Genomic DNA, 17,412 nt, shown 5'->3' with positions numbered 1-17,412 from the left:
ACCTGTTCACAGAGGATCCTTAAAAAATATCTCATAAAAGGTTTTCAATGGTAAAATTACCCCAAAATATATATATTTTTTTTTTTACTTCAAAAGAACCTGTGAGCTGAACTATAACCATTGTAAGGTCATGTCTAGAACAGTAAACAAAATGTCCCTGTGCCTGTTCTCTGCTCTGTTCAGCCACTGGACCCAGGCCAAATGGCATGGCACCATTTACCTCCATATGGCTAAATGCTCTTTTCCTCCAAAATTCTAGCTGTATTCAAAGCGCCTACTGAGTATATTCCGAATTATGCTAACTTCTGAATGAGGTTGAAAGATGCTGGTTTGTACAACCAAAAATAATTTTGACTGTGATGCCTTATCAGTATTGAGCATCTTATGCCAGTTATATTGGCTCTGTTTAATTTAACTAAGTCAAATTAATTTAATACTACATACGTAGTTCCCTTTTTATAGAGACTATGTTGCAAACCATTGGTGTCTCTGTTCCTGTGATTTGCCAACATATATTTGAAAGTATTCAAATCAGATTAAAAGTAAACATTGAATAAAAGATCAACAGGAAACTGCATAGTTTTTGAACAGAACATGAAAGCAAACTGGTTCTAAGAAGATTCTGAATCGTAGAAAAATGACAGCAACTATTATTGAATCTAGCAAAGAAAAAACAGCCTATTTTCTTTGCATCACCAGAGATTGATGTCATTCATAAAAACACCACTAGAAGTGTTAGTTTTAGATCAAAACAAAACAACATAGTGATTTTTATAATATATTCTAGCACTTAAAATATATAGTAATATTGTCTCTGTAAATCAGCAAGAGGTATGGATGACTGGCCTCCAAATGCTAAGGTCTAAGGATATTAGGTGGAGTGTGGCATAGGAGCAGAGAGGTGTGTGCTCTGCCAAATCTGTAGTAGATGGAGTTCAGCTGTTTCTCTTGACAATAACTTAGGACAGAAGACAGGACATTTTCTTCAAATAAGGGTGATTAATAGGCAACTTGGGAACTGTGGGTAAAAAATATGTATTTCACAAGAGATAGCTGCTACAACCAGAGGAACTGTGGGAAATGATTTAGGAATTTAAGAACTTTAATATTCTTTAACTTCCCTACTTTTTGAAAATAATTATGGTCATAATTTCATTTTCTCTAGCCTTAGTTTACTTGTGAATCTACCCACAACAAATCCTGTAGCATTTGCACTTCTTAAATGCAATTCTCTGACCATTTAAAAACTGCTTTAGGGTGTGTTTATACAATTGCTTGTGATCCTGGTGAAATGGATTAAGAAATTGCTGTCCCTCAAGCTTATATAAGATAAGCAACTGCTCTTCTAGGCTACTGCAATGCCAAATAAAATGTATTTGTTCAAGTCACCACTAGGGGCAATTCATATATCATTTTTTAATCTGGCATTACTAGGGAGACACTCATAAACAACTGTGAAGAAATATTTTAAAAACCTGAAATAAGTGCAGTTGGTCGTGTCACCACACTTTCAGAAACCTAGCCTGTGCTGTGCTAGCTCACTTTTAATTTTGAGAAAACACACCATTTAACTGTTTAACTTATTGAAGGCAAAATCATTCTCAAAAATTCAATCTCAGTTGAAAACTCACTACAAAAAAACATACAGAAGTACTGACAAATGAATCAGCTCTGGTTTGCTTTTTGTCTGGTTTTGTTATTCCTTTCTTGCTATTAGAAAACAATGATAGTAAATAAGTGTAGGCATATCTATAGTATTTTAAATATGACTTTGCATACTATTATGGGAGGAAAATCAACTCAACAACTTGACTCAGAGGAATATCATGGCATTATGTGTATGCATTATAAACAACGTTAAGAGTTTAATTTCTCCCAACTACCACCTATTCCCAGGGTTTCTCAGTTTACTTACCAAAATAGATTCAGAATATATCTACATATCATAAAAACTGTTCAAAGGCTTTGTACACACCAAAAGTTTAAATAATAATTCTAAAGCATTACTTATTTGCTTAAATCACTAAGCACACTGACATTTTCTGCACTGAGTTTTGATCTCTCTTGCTATAGGATATGAAATAAAACAACGGGGACACTGGAATCTCCAAAGTAAAAAGAAGGATGTTTAATTTCTGATTCCAACATTTATAGATTTTCAAAAGTGACAGTGGATTGGAGGGTGACAGTGCCACCTCTCCAATGACATTGGGCAAACCAACAGTCCATCAAATTTCTCCTCCTCCAGAAAAGAATGCAAAACAATAATTATTTAGAGAAAAGCACATGACAAAGTTCATTACAAGAATGTTAACATCAGAAGACTTAGAAGAACTTAGAAGAGCAGGGTAACAGATCTCTCAATGGACCTCCCATCCCATCAATTTCTTTCTCCACTTTCTTTAGCTTGAGTATGCTATAGTTCTGTTTCACAGCATCTTTTTAACACTCTCTAGCTTCTGAATGTGTAATTAACCACCCACCAAATAAGCATCTTTATAGCTGAAGTGCATGTTCATTCATTCGTGTGAGAACTCCCACATTAAAGTGAGAATTGTTGTAAAACTATTCATTCTAGTATCATCCTTACCCAAAGCACAGAGCTCTCTTTTTTATTTTTGCTTGGTTTTTTTTTTTTTTGTTTTTGTTTTTTGGGTTGGTTTTTTTTTGTTTGTCTGTTTGTTTGTTCTGTTGTTGTGCTTATTCTCATTAAAATTTAGCGTCTTCTGGATTAAATTATGTGACAGGATAAAATTCAGTAACAAAATTACACCTTATCCTTATAGTTTGTTGAGAGGTATATCCCTTCTCTTATTAGTAACTGCCATTCCCCAGTACACTTATAAACTCATCACTCTCAGACTCACTTGCTCTATCTTTTGACTTTATGTCATGCAGAGACTCACATAAACTAAGACTACTCTTAACCCTAAGGGTTTTCTTTGCATTGTGGCTCCTCTGTTGCTTGTTTTATCAATCAATAACCAACTAAAACTCAACTTCAGTCCTAATCCACCAGTTCTCCCTGGGGTAGAACATGCAAATAGCTTGATATAAATCATGTGCCTAAAAATAAACAGTACTCCAAACCTTTGCAATAGAAAGAAGGAAAAAAGAGGGTTAAAATCTTACTCATTTGGACACCTACTTCAAGCTTTTTTTCTTTTGAAGTGCTTTTTACTACTTGAAAGATTTATTAAAAGGATATATATCCCTAGGCCATTTTTCCTATAAAACATGAGCATGAGACTTCCTTAGGGACATGACTATGTGAATTTATTTCATTTGAAGAGCATTAGAAAGGCAAAAACACAAAGAGAAAGTGTCAGGAATCTGACTCATAACAGGAACATAAAGATTAACCACTTTCATCTGTTTGCCTGACTAATAGATAAAGAAAAAAGAGCCTTGAATACTTTCAAGCAAAGTCTGTAAAGTTATTCAAGATTTGAGCAGCAATGAATAATCCAGGGAAACTACATCAAGGGTGGAGGTTGAGAAATGCTGTTTAATAAACAAAAATACAATGTGATACACAGTGTGCAACCAACAGACAGGAAAGTTTACCTGTGATCATTATTATTTTGGCTATATTTCATGGAACACATAAGATATGGATGGAAGGCTGCAAGACATCAAAATTTTTCCCTTTGACAACCTAAAAAATAAGTGTAATTTCATAGTTCTGTTCATATGTCTATGTCAATCTCATATCAGTAGACTAAGACATATTTGACTAGTAAGTTAATTATTTTAATGTAATTCCCATGAGTATGGTCCCTAGAACTCCAGTACAACTACTTTTTATTCTTCTCGATGGAGAAGCAAGCCTAGACAAATTACAGAGTTAAGTTAATATTTTTTTATGTACCAGAAGTTTTAACTGAAACTCAAATGTATTTTGTTTTTCTCTCATGTGATAATCCAGAATATGTTCTTTGCCTCCCTGGCATATGTCAAAAACATTCACTGGGAAATATGAAGATAAGATTCTGTGAAAACCTAACTAAAGCAACCTGTTTAATTCTTCTACTTCATGCTCAGAAATTTATTAATTAACTATAAATACTGACAATGACTGCTTCTTCAATATAGCTTTTTTTGGGGGGTAGCTCTTCTTTTCTGTAAATTGACAAAATAATTGTGATCATGATATGAACTAAGATAAGACAGTTTTCCAGATTTCATTTTATGATACTCAAGTGTTCTTACATCTTCATGCAGGAAAAAAAGCTGGCATACATGCCAAATTAATGCATCTCTTACTGCAAAAAATTATTTATGTACCAAAATATGAAAGGTTCAAGTAATGTTAAGTATGTCAATGCCTATACATGGGTTCAAGTAATGTTAAGTATGTCAATGCCTTTACATGATATACTGAAGAGCCCAGATTTTAATTATTAAAAAAATCCAAGACTTTATTTCAGTTACTGACATAACTGAAATAAAAACATATGAATAACAAATAACCTAAAACATTTTCTACCTTTTTTCCTTATAATTGCTTGATAGCTTGTACTACATGGACAGGTGATAAAAAGCCTAAATCACTTTCTTGGGTTGCACTATAATATATATTCATTGAGTGACCTCTGAAGTATAATTAGAAAATATAGTTTTTTGGAAGGTACTGTCATTTATATTTATCTATGTAGGTGAAGTAAAGATAGAATATCTAATTTATCAATGGTTCACATCAAATTATCAATTTAAATATTAATGCAGATTTAAAAATTACTGATTAATAACATGGCAAGAAATGATGCAATTCTCCTCAAATCAGAATATCTGAATAGGCCTAATCAGTTAAGAAGTATTAAACACAGAAGAGACAGCATTCTATCTATCTATATATTATTTGATTAAAACTATTTTGTATGAAAATACAGCCATCTTTTAGAGCATGTAACTAGACACTAAGTAGCCAGTATTCACTATAGATGATTTCATATATTTCATCATAAGTGATGTTTCATCTGAAGTTTCATCTGTCCTATTCTAGATGAAGATTTCTAGGCATTTCTTCCACTGCTCTCCTAAGCAGCACATACTCAGATCAGTTGCTGGATAAAAATGAACTGTGTCTTCTGTTTGATTTAGAATAGTTTTTGTCTCTTTTTTATCTCTGAATACTGAGAAAAAAGTTGAGGCACCAGGGAGTTTTCAGTCCAGCTGTTGTGGCATAGATCAATATTCAAAATGCACAGTAGTGATTTTTCTTCCTTTGAAAGTAGGACTTTGTGCCCCGAATTCTGGTACTGTTAAATCCAAGACTTTATCAGTGTTAAACACAAACCCTAATATTGTTTTTTATCCAGAAGCACTACTCCACTGACAAACTAAACAAAACAGTAATATACTTCAGTCATCAAGTAAATATAACAGTAATAAAATTTTTAATTTGTGTTTGATTTTTGTGCTTCCCTGGAGGAATTTTCAAGCTATAATACTTTATGAATTAGGAGTTAAAACATTCCAGCTTGAGGGAAATAACTCCTTCAACCTTATTTCTTGATTTCACAGAGTTAGAACAACAAACTTTTGAGAGCTCATGAGTGCATGGGTAAAGCTGGCCAATGCAAAGATTCCTGGTTGAAAATACAATGTTTCATCACTTTCCTAGGGATAAATCTTCTTCTAAAATGTTACTTAGTAAGGTACAGGTGAATTGCAGGTATTCTGTGTATCATCTTATTGACACCAACTTCTCATGCGTGGGGTTTATGAGCCAGGTGACAATAGGCAATTTTGCTGCCATATCCCTCTCCTACATTTCACCATAAAGCTTTTAATTCTGTAATTATGTCCCCGATGCAGTGTACTCTGTGACACCCCTCCCAAGTGGGCAGATGTTCCTAAGCAGATCTCTTATGTTGTGAAAGGAATCTCCCTTGGGTTTAGCACTGTCAGACTGCATTAAGAGCAGGTATGAAAGGTAAGAAGCAGATGCATCGTGCTATTTCTGTTTGACACACTGTCCCTACAGCCAATGTTTTCTACTGGTACAGCAACACTGAGCCAACAGGCTAATGAATGGAGCCTGCAGAATACATTGTTAACCTGCAACCTCATCCAGTCTCCATGCAGTCTATTAAGTCAGTACTCCTATTATTCACATTTTTGTGTTTACTGCTGCTGATACATTTGCTGTTGTACTTTATTTTGCTCCCAGTAATATACAGCTGTCTCAGAACCAAAATACCAAGGTGAGTAGACCAGCACTGGAGGGAGAGGAGGAGGCTGTGAGGGGCAGTTGGTGACCTGCCGACTTACTTGCACGACGAAGCTTGCAGCATCTCTTTTTCCCTCTGTCTCTTCTCACTGACGGCCCCAGAGCACATCTGCGTCACATGCAAGGGAGGGGGCGGCTTGGTGAGAGGCGCCGAGATAGACAGAAAATTGTATACTGAGGACCTTGACAGCCTCACGGGCGGGATTTTTTTTTCCCCTCCTACGTACAGTGCATATAAAGGAGCCCCGATTTCTTCCAGTGCCAGCTCTCAGGCTTTGCCATCCCAGATAACGGCAGGCATGGGACTCCCCAGAGAAACGGGATGGGAAGGCGGGAGGTGGAGAGAGGCTTCCAGGTGACTTTTTCCTCTCTGCCTGCACTCGGTCACGGAGCTCTAAGAGACTGAGGAGGTGCCACCTGCTTCCCGCTGTGGCTGCTGCCGCCGCCGCTCCTCTCCGGGCTCTAGCTCGCTCCCTCGTTAATCAGATTAGCGCGTCCTAGCAGCCTCCCTCACCCGCTCTTCCCTCGCAAGTGTCCGTCTCCCCTGAGAGATGTCTCTCAATTCTGCCTCTCTCTCCTCCCCTTTCCACTGATCACCGTGCGGTCCTCGTCAGCTCTGGGCATCTCTCCCTCTCTCTTTCTCCCTTTCCTGCTGGGTGTCTCTACCTCCTCTTGGCTCTGTGCATCGCTCCATCCATCCTCCCTCTCTCTCCGCACTGGTGTGTGCGCGCATCTCTCTCCGCCCGGCGGCTGCCACCCCTCGCCCTACAAGCCCAGCGCTGCCCGGAGGAGCCGCCGCCGCCGCCGCCGCTGCAGGAGCGGGGCCGCCCCGCGCTGCCGCCGCCGCCGCCTGGCCCTGCCTGGCCGCCGTGAGTCCCGCCTCAGCCCGCGCCCGTCCCCCGCCCGCCGCGGCACCATGTCCGGCTCCGGCAGGAAAGACTTCGACGTGAAGCATATCCTGCGCCTCCGCTGGAAACTGTTCAGCCACCCCTCGCCGGCGGGCGGCCCGGCGGGGGGAGGCTGCCTGCCGCCCGACAGCAGCTTCGAGCACTGGGGACCGAGCCAGAGCCGCCTGCTGAAGAGCCAGGAAAGAGGCAACGGCGTCTTCTGGAAGAAATCCGCCTCCTCCGCCTCCTCCTCGGCGGCCACCACGGCCAGCCCGCCCAACGGGACGCTGCTGCCCGCCGGCGGCCGGCCGGCCACGGGGCACGGCCCGGGACCGCCGCCGCCCCGCACCGTCTTCTACGTGGAGTCCCTGGAGGAGGAGGAGGAAGAGGAGGCGGTGCCCGGCGGGATGGAGGTGGCCCGCGAGCCCGAGAAGCCCCTGGCGGCGCCGGAGCGGGAGGAGGCGCCGGGGGGCTGCGCCGATGGAGGCAGCCGGGCAACAGGTGACGGAGGCGGGCACAGGTAGGGCAGCGCGGCCGCTCCGGCGCCGCCTGCGCGGCGGGCGCGGCCGGGTCCGCGGGGCCATCGCGGGGCTGTGCGGCCCCGGGGCAGTGGCGGGGCGGGGGCGCAGCCGGGCCGGTGTGCTGGCCTTGGTGCGGGAGGGTGCGGGTCTGGGCGCGGGACGGTTCCTACAGTTTGAACTGGCAGGGTTTGGAGGCGAAGGGAAGGGCGGCTGGAGGGCTGCCCAGGGTCCCGGGAGAGACCGACCAGCCTCACGGTCAAGGTGCCGCGGACCAGGGATGCTGCCCTTGGCCTGTCGCCGGCCGTGCCCCTGCTCCTGGCCTGCGGCTGCCCCTGTCCCTGTCCCTGTCCCTGTCCCTGTCCGCACCTCCGCCCCCGCACCTGGGCGTGCCCATGGGGCTGGCCCGAGAACAGGCTCCTCTCAAAGCCGGCGCTCCGCGCTGGGGATCGTCGCTACCCAACTTTCTCAGAAGTTTATTAAAACGCTAGCGGGAGGTGGTGTCCTTCTGGGTACTGGGATGACAGGTGAAAGCTCGGAAGTAAAAGCTTCCACTTTCTTGAAACTCGGTGGTGTTACAGCCTACCTCAGAGAAAAATAAGACTTCTAAGAATTTTATGAGTCATCAACTGAGTGACACATGAGAGAATGTAAGAGCAAGAAAGACACATCCAGATTTTTGTGTTTCATACAAATGCGTTAATGTTGAATTGCTTTTCCTTCCCATTCCCTTACCCTCCTCATGCCCAGATGAAACAGAAATTAAAACCTTTTGAAGAAGGAAAAGTAGCTGACAGAGACCTTTCAGAAAAACTCTGATACAGATAGTCCTAAGCATAAAATGACTCATTACTTTAACTCTGCTTGCTCCTGCCTCCCCACAGTTAAGATTACTTCATTACTTCATTTTCATTTCCCTTGGTTTTTGTTTGTTTTTTTTTTTTTCCCCTATGGAAAGAAATGTACTGTTCAGTTTCTAAACATGAAAAGAAATAAAATAAATTATTTGTGTTCTTGTTCTTTTTTTTCATATTAAAAGTTAAATATATAGTATTAAATATTTTATGACATGAAGGGATAGCACTGTGCTTATGTTTGGATTAGTACAGCTGTAGATAAACATATGGGCGTGTAACTTTGAGTATGTTACACCTTTTCAGAGAGCTCTAAAGCATATATTCTCTCCTTGAATCTCTTATTGTTTTGTCAGCATAGTTGATTTCATAGGAGCTACATACTTTTAAACATGTGAAATAACTGCTAAGTGAGTTAGGGTATATTTTTAAAGCACAAGCAATACTGAAGTTTTTATGAACACTGGAAGTTGTTCTGAGCAACAAGAAGGATTCAATTCAAATTGTTATCAGATACACTACAAAGACAGGTAATACACCAACCCTAAAATTATATCTTCAAGGTTTTTTAAGAGGGAATGGGAGAGGTTAAAAACTATTACAAATATAATTTCATTCTTTGGACTTTTCATTTAGGTGTGTCACTCATGTGAGATTCTGTAGAGATCTGCATACTAACAGAAATTTACTGAGTGACACCACTTGATTTGTACATAAGATTTGACTTGATAGAATGTATGTACTGTGTGACACTATGTATCTGATTACTGCTCTCGATTTTCATAATCCATTTATTTCATGTTCTTCATTCATTGTTTCTGAAACAACACATCTAGTCATCAGTAGCTCATAATCCTGTTGAAGAAATATGCTCAAATTTGTTCAGATTTAAAATAACTGCTTCAGGAGATGTGATATCATTATTGATGAAAATGCCACCTTTCGAGGTATGAAAATGTTTAAGATAGTTTTAGGGTCTAAGACTTGACTTTCTGTTTCTTATTAAGGAACCTTTCATTTCCCTCTATGAACTTTGTATGTTATGTCAGGAGGTGGTCAAGTGCTGCAAAAATGACAGTTCTGTGCTTGAAAGTTCTTTGATCCAACAGTCTTCTAATGCCCTGGAAAGTTATGTCTCACTCATTCTGCAGACATAAGTATTTTTATAAATGTTTTTTCTGCTATTGACATATATGTAGAAGTGAAAATTGCTTTTTGTTTTTTATTTTTAGTGCCTACTTAGTATCATTGAATCTCCAAAATAGTGTTGGTTGTATGCTTGTTTGGGGTTTTTGTTTGTTAGTTTCTTTGTATTAATTTTTTTTCTCATTTAGTCTCCTCAGCTTGGTACATGAATTTTGTACTGGTATCCTTTTTCAGCTCATCTGGATTTGTTTTTCAGTGGAGTTTTAGTTACTGTTTCTACATCTAAGCTAAACACAAAGCTGGACGATCTTGAATTCTTGGTTTTAATATTCTGTTAGATATTGTGGGATTTATTTAATGAGAGAATATGGTTGTTTTTGCATGTTTCTGAAGAACATGCACTTTACTAATTTGGGGTTTTTGCATGTTTCTGAAGAACATCCTGTCATGACAATTGTACAGTATATCTATGCATAAGTAAGGAATAAACATGGATAGACCTACTGGCATTAAGAAGACTGAAGGGTTAGGTAGGGCATGTTATAAAGTACTTACCTAATTGTTCTACTTTCTATACTGTATCTGTAAAAAGAAAAAAAAATGTTTTACAGTTAACAATTAGTGTTAGAACATGGTCTGATTGCTTGAAATTGCTTGGAAACATGCATATCAAATTGGTTTAGAGCTGGCATGACAAAATTGTCAATAGATGCAGTGGGTACTTAAAGATTCTTTTTTTTGATCTTCATTTCCTAAGACAAAACTGTTAGGAAAAAAAATCTATAATACAAATTTTAATTAAAATTTACAAATCAGCCTCAAAATGCTTGGAAAAGACCAGTGCAAAGATTTGTGATGCATCCATCAGAGCCTCAAAGTTTATAATGGAGATTTTACTTGCTCATGATGGCTCTTTTCAGGTGAGTTGTTAATCAGCCCTCAACATGAAGGGGATTCACTTAATAGGAAAAGAGTTAGTATTTTAACTCCTCCTTCCTGAATGGATGGTAGCATGTTTTCCTTGCCTCACACTATTCAAATCCTATGAAGATGTAATTCCTCATGAGCCCTTGGCACTGTTCACCACTACACTCAGTATGTTCCTCACAAACTAGTAACAGGTTTATTTTTACAACAGCCCTATTTTACAGAGGAGGGCAAGCCAGAAAGAGAGATAAAAGAAAAAAAAATTGAATTGATTGGTTTCAGCGCATATAGCACTTTTCTCCCACTACTTTCTCTGTTCTCAGTTGCACCCATAAATGATGAGCCCATCTGCAAACCAGTCCCAGACTCCTCTGGTTGTGTGTGAGAGAAGTGTAGAACACAGAATTCAATTAACATTTGGTTTAAGAGACACTTCCAAGACGAATATGCCAGATATGCCTAACCCACATAAAGCAACCACTGACAATACAGAAGTCTTTCATAAAACATACAAGAATTCAAAAATACAGCTTCTGAAAGAAGATAGCAAATCCTCCCACCATTAGATACTTTCTAACAGTGTACCCTAAAGAAAGAAGCAAAAGGACTGAATACTGTGCCTTCCTCACACAACAGTTTCCTGCTCAAATGTTGAGTCACTGGAAAAGTAATGAGGAAGGTATTTTACTTTGTTTCTGTCAAGTTTTGTCAATGGGAAGTAAAAAATTCAGTATTAATGGGAATCCAAAAGGTTAATATGTGAGAGAATTATTTTCTAATTCAAACATTAACTGAGAAATTTAGCTTGCAAGTCTCTCTGGTCAAAACTATTTATTTAAATTAAATCACTGTGATCAGTGAAGAATCAGGAACATAAAAATGTGCATGGTTAAACTATGTGACCAAGGCTTTTGTATAAGCATTTCTTTTGTATTTTGCTGTTCTGAGCTCACAAATCCTGCATTTTGATGCTTTTGCCCATTAGTCTCCACTTCCAAGTCTTCTTCCTTTTCTCCTAGCAACCTACAATCTTGTGGTTGGCATGCTGCTGTAGAAAGTTACGAATTTGAAACCTATCAGGATGAGCAACATTCTCAATGCAGCTTTCTAATTTAATGAGAAAATATTTTGTCCATTTTAGAAAATGTGAATAAAACTGTCATGAAATATGCTACTTGACTACTTCATGTACTGCTGTAACTTTGTCTAGTCTTAGGAGAAGATTCTGGTCCCTGGTTTCTAAGTAAATGGAGCTTCCTTTTTACAGCTTTCATCTTGGTACCTGACCTTACAAGAAGAGGAGAATCAAGATACCTTCCTATGCCTTAGTCTACCCTGTGAGCTCTCACAACTTCAAGTATTTTCACAGCTGATCATGTGACCTTTCTGAGGTGTTATCCATATTTGAACCATACCTTCCTTCTCCTGTGATAACCAGATCCTAAAATTAGATTCTGAAGAAGTCAAATTAATAGCTGCTTATGTTTTTTTATTATCTCATATAAACTGCTTTGTTAAGAAGGTAATTTAATTATTGGGGTGGAATATAGATCACACAATTCTGCATTTCTAGGTTATGGAATCAGAAGAGGATAATCCATTTGTTTTTGTCATGAGCCAGTTTTTCAACTTTATTATGAAACTTCTAAAAATGGTTATATAACTTGTAGGCTTTTATATTTATACTTTTAACTTTCACAGCAAAAGAATCAGGGTTGCTACACAACACAGGCCACAGACCTTTCTCCTCCAAAGTTCTTATTCATTCTCAGAGGGTCTATGCTTTGTGCATGGGATGCAGAAGAATCAGGTGATAAAAATAGTGCAAGATCACATAGCTAAAGACTGTATATATATACTTGTATGGAATTAGATAAGTTACAAAGAGAATCTAGGTCTAGAATTTCCTAACTTTAAAAACTGGCTTTGGTACTTGTATAACAGCATTTCTAAAGCTTGGCTGTTTGTTTTGGTTTGTTTTTTAACAAAAGAAGCAGAAGAGCACACAAGTCACTTTATGTACTGGCACTTCTTTTGTCCATCACTAGAATGCAGAACTGAAACTTGAGGATTCACTGTGTATCCCATTGCCACTTGAACTCATAGAATAACTGACATCAAAAGAAAGTTCATAATTTTAAAATTGGTAATTACAATGGTGATTGTGTACTTTCTCTGCAGAAAGATTGAGGACTTCCACAGCGGAAGATATTGTAAGTCTTTAGAGTCTTCCACTGCATTTGGAATTTTTGTGACAAGCAGATTCATATATCTTTCTTCCTGGTGCTCTGGAACTTACTGTCTTTTGTTACATTCACTTTACTTTTTTTGTGTTGGTTTTTTTTTTTTTTTTTTTTTTTTAATTGAATATGTATTGTCCTGTACCTTATTCTTGCTTTTTTTTTTCCCTGCTTTCCATGGTCTCAAAGGATTCCCAACTGCCTTCTTCAAGTCCTAGGTTCCTTACCCAGAAATCATTACTTGGATTTACCAACTTTTCTTACCATCTGCTTCACTGATTTACTAACCAGGTTACTTTCTGTCCAGTCTTGCCTGTACCTTGTCCTAGATGCTTCCAAAAATAAAGTCAGATTTCCCCATGTTCATTAACAGCTTCTTGGACCTCTCATTTTTCTGTTTGTCCCTAAGTATTTTGCAATCTTTGAATTTCAGTATCATTTAAGCCCTCCCTTATCTCCTTAGCCATTTTTTAAGAAAATCCTAATAGAATTCCTTTCCTATGTTTTTACCTCAGCTCCCCATTTTACTTATTCCTATGTTTTTACCTCAGCTCCCCATTTTACTTTGTTCTCTGATCTGTTTTCTCACTGGCTGCCAAGCTGATGGTGGTATTTGCTGTGTTTAATGGGTCAGCAAGACACTTTAGTTTGAGTAACTCGTTCAGTCCATGATGGGGCTTTATCTTATCTCGTCTCATCTCATCTCATCTCATCTCATCTCATCTCATCTCATCTCATCTCATCTCATCTTTATCTTAGATGCACATTTTTGAAGAAGGTGCATTATCTTTCAGATGTCCCTATTTCTCTTCATTGAGTGTAACAATAGTATAAAGTGGCTAGTTCAGGTTCAAATGTTTGATTTAAATGTTTAATGTTCAATTAAATTTGGTAAAAAGAACACCATTTGAAGTCTGCATTGCAAATTCACACTGTTCTAAAAAGATAGAATAAATGGATAGAATTAATTGAACCTATTATATTTTACAGTGTTAGTAAAAAGCATATCACTCATCTCAATAAAAGTGTGGATGCTGCTAGAAAACAGGAGCCCATTAAACACGCTATGAAGCAAAGGACTTGGCCAGTTTTTTGGCTGTTGTTACTCATGTACTTTCAACATTGACAAAACCAACCATTGTTTTTTCCTCTGGACTAAATTGCACTGTTTTGCAGGAATATTTTTAAAAATGCAACATTAAGAAAAGATTTGGCAGTGAAAATATCAGTTGCACAGGGAGTGACTGAATCAGAGAAATACCTCTAAAACTATGGACCTCTTAAGGGTGGCATCAAAGAACATTACAAAAGGGAAATGCTTTTCAACCTTTTCATAGTCAAAGAAAGAACAGAGAATAGCCATCTTTAAAATCCAATTGATGGTGAATCATTATAGATAAGTCTGCAAAAGTGCTGTTGGCTTGATTATAATTTTTTTTCCCTCAATAAAATAATTTCTGGAATAATAACAGTAGGGACCTATATAAGTCTATATATGCTCGAATAAATATGTACCATCTGCATTTCTCTCTTAATATAAACTTAAGATTTACATATATAAAAGTGCACATATGTATATAATTTATATCATTCTTAAGAAATAAATCAGAGTTCATTCCTATATTTTTGTGAACAGTGAAGTTCATTTAAATAATTATACATGGAAAAAAATAGAGCATATTGTTGGAATCTGTTAAATTCATAAGAATGCTGCTGATACATACAGATAAACATACTCTTAACACATGATCATTGCTTTCCAGCAGCTACTTCTTATCCTTGTGACACATTTTTTTTTATACCTGTTGGAAGCAGTTTAAGAATTTGCACTTTCTTTTTATATCTCAAGCTTGCATTTTTTAGGTGAAAATTGCTCTGTAAATGTTATGCTATGATGTTTTGGCAGAATTTTCTAGCATACATATTTCCTGGTGTTGTTAGAACAGTTTTTTAGAATACAGAATTGATGATCTAAAATAAACTATTTACACTAGGGAAAGAACTAGATGTTATTAAAAGTTTCAAAAAAGGAAATTTATCTTGTAAAAAAGTTGAGAACTGCTTCAACTTCCTCAGAAAGACAAGTAACTGTGTAATAATCTCTAATAATACTAAAAAAAAAAAAAAAAAAAAAAAAAAAACTCAAATGCCAAAACCTTAACTTTACCAAAAATTTAATTCCATCAGTATCTAAAATTTCTGATTTTTATTTCAAAAAGTCATAACTTACCAATAATTTGAGATGAACATAGATCCATAATACTAAACTATTATGACTTTTTAGTAAGAGTCTAAGTTAGGTTATAACTTTGTTTAGATGCTTTTCTATTAGTAATTTAAATATTTTATTTCTAAATTTTTGAAGATGTTACTTTTAACTGTAGTATTAGGTTGAAATATTATCATCATTTATACTTTAAAAATAGTCTTTTAAGTGAAAACTTTTTTCTTCAAAATAAAAGAAAGAAAGTTTCTCCAAAATTCATGTTAAAATTTAGCTGGAAGTTTCAATACATACTTCAAGTTTATATCTCATTGTTCTTTCCATATCTTCTATTTCCAGCTGAAATCTTGAATATTTGTACTGGCTGTGCTGAGGATTACTGTTAGTTTAGGCCAGTGTTACAGTTCTGTAGTCCTAATGATATATATTCAAGGCATCAGAGGTGATTGTCGTGAGTAGCCTGGTTTTCCAAACCACATTTGTAATCATATCTCCTATTTCTTTACTTTTCAGTCCTTTACTACATCTCTCCCTGCCACATTTTGGCTGTCACACAGACCTTTCCTATCAATTAGAATCTTCAATCCATTCTTTCACTTACTCAGGCACATCTTATCTCTTGATTTCCATTTTCACTACTGTATGTGGAATTTCATCTGTTCTTCTTGACTCATGGAAAATATTGACTTTAATTAATGAGATAAAATTGAAAATAAATTATGGGCTCATTCTCAGAAATGAGCCAACAGAAAAATGCAGAGAGAATTAAGACTTGGTTAAATGTTGTGTGTATTCCAAAGTTTGGACTTCAACTTATTATATTAAAATGGAATGTTAGACATAAAATGTGTAAGATTATGTAAAATTGAAAATAAGAGCTTTTATATTTTAGTGTTTACCATTATCTCAAAATGTATTTGAGAGATGGAAATGTCTTTTTCAAAACTTAAAAATTATTTTTTGAATCTAAACCAGCAATCTCTATCACACAGGATTGATTTTATGGGTTTAATAAGGCAATGATTTTCTTATTCTTTAATAAGTAGCTGGGTGAAATTCATGGAACACATCATCTGCAGTTCATTCTTTTTTTAACTGTATCAGTCAAGTTTTCTGTTTGACTATATTTGATCAACATTAAAATATTCAACCTTTTGTAACATTTGTATTTTCCTGTCATCTGTTTTCATCCTTCCTCCCACTCTTACCATATGGAAAAAACAGCACTGTTTTGACCTTGGTGTCTTTTTGCTGCTACGTAGGTTTGCTTTGTGCAAAACTCATGAAGGAAAACAAAACCAAATCAAATTTTAAAAATCACAAAAGATCCTTGAATCTTATAATCACATGCAGCATCTTTGCTTAATAAAGTCCTAGGACTGAATACTATTTGGCCTCCTAATTATTTCTAGAGATTCTTCAATGGTTTAAGTGATCCATACCTGAAAATAGTGTTGAATTATGTAAGGAGAAAAAAGTACAGGATACATACTTCATGCCAAATTCTGTTGTGCTCTATGTTTTTGTTTTCAACTATAGGTTCTAAGATTATTTTATATTCTAGCTGGGAATAGGTTCTTTCAGAGTGTAGAAGTTGTTTTACCTTCAGCAAGGATGGAGAAAACATTATAAAAACCACTGCATATGTATTTACAGGAATATATGGCACTTCAGATACTCAACTTTTGGATGGGCTTCTGATTGCCTACAGATACATAAATTCTTTTCATGTTGTAGGCCAGTCAGGTGCATCACCTGTCCAAGCCAATCTGGTTCACTGATTTTTTTCTCATATTCCTTGTTTTTTCTCTGCTTATAAATTGGAATATGTAATATTGGTGTACCTCCATCCACTACTAAGTTCCACGTGCATTACTATATTTTTATTTTACTATATTTTATTAGTCAAATGATAATAGTTAATGAATGTCCAAAAGATTAAATTTAGAAAGTTATTTCTGTTATAGAGTTTTGTAATAATAATCATCAGGCTAAATGCAAACCTTCTGTGTGTAATGTCTGGTGGCTCTTATTTATGCTCTATTTATTTATTGAATTCTCTTCTGTCAGTTGTTTCATCATAATTTTTGCTATTAACTTATCCACAAAGATAATCACATTTTATATCAATTATCTGAAGTTCAGAACAAAAATACCCCTTCAAAGTAGCAATAGTAAGAGTAACTCCAAAGTAAACGAGACATCAAAAATAGGGAAGGAAAAAGGAGAAAGAAGGGAAGAGAGAAAGTAAACAATATAAAATAAACAACTCCATATTTTCAGTTAGTGGGAACAGTTTTTTAAAATATTTTTAGTCTTCTATTGATAAGCATAAGGACCTCAAACTACAGTCACATCTAAGAAGTTGTTTTTTTAATAGC

General features: G+C 37.1%; 1 protein-coding gene across 1 annotated transcript in view; it reads left to right on the top strand.

Moving 5' to 3' along the window:
- Window positions 1-7,151: 7,151 nt before the first annotated feature.
- KLHL1 (kelch like family member 1) overlaps window positions 7,152-17,412 on the top strand; it is a 182,629-nt gene continuing 172,368 nt past the window's right edge. The window contains exon 1 of the mRNA XM_066545060.1: window positions 7,152-7,642. Coding sequence (XP_066401157.1) covers window positions 7,152-7,642 — 491 coding nt within the window. The remainder of the gene's footprint in view (window positions 7,643-17,412) is intronic.

The sequence above is a fragment of the Molothrus aeneus genome, chromosome 2, assembly GCF_037042795.1.
Source record: "Molothrus aeneus isolate 106 chromosome 2, BPBGC_Maene_1.0, whole genome shotgun sequence".
Taxonomy (NCBI): Eukaryota; Metazoa; Chordata; class Aves; order Passeriformes; family Icteridae; genus Molothrus; species Molothrus aeneus.
Note: the sequence above shows the minus strand (reverse complement) of the source record. Positions and strands in the feature narration are given on the sequence as shown.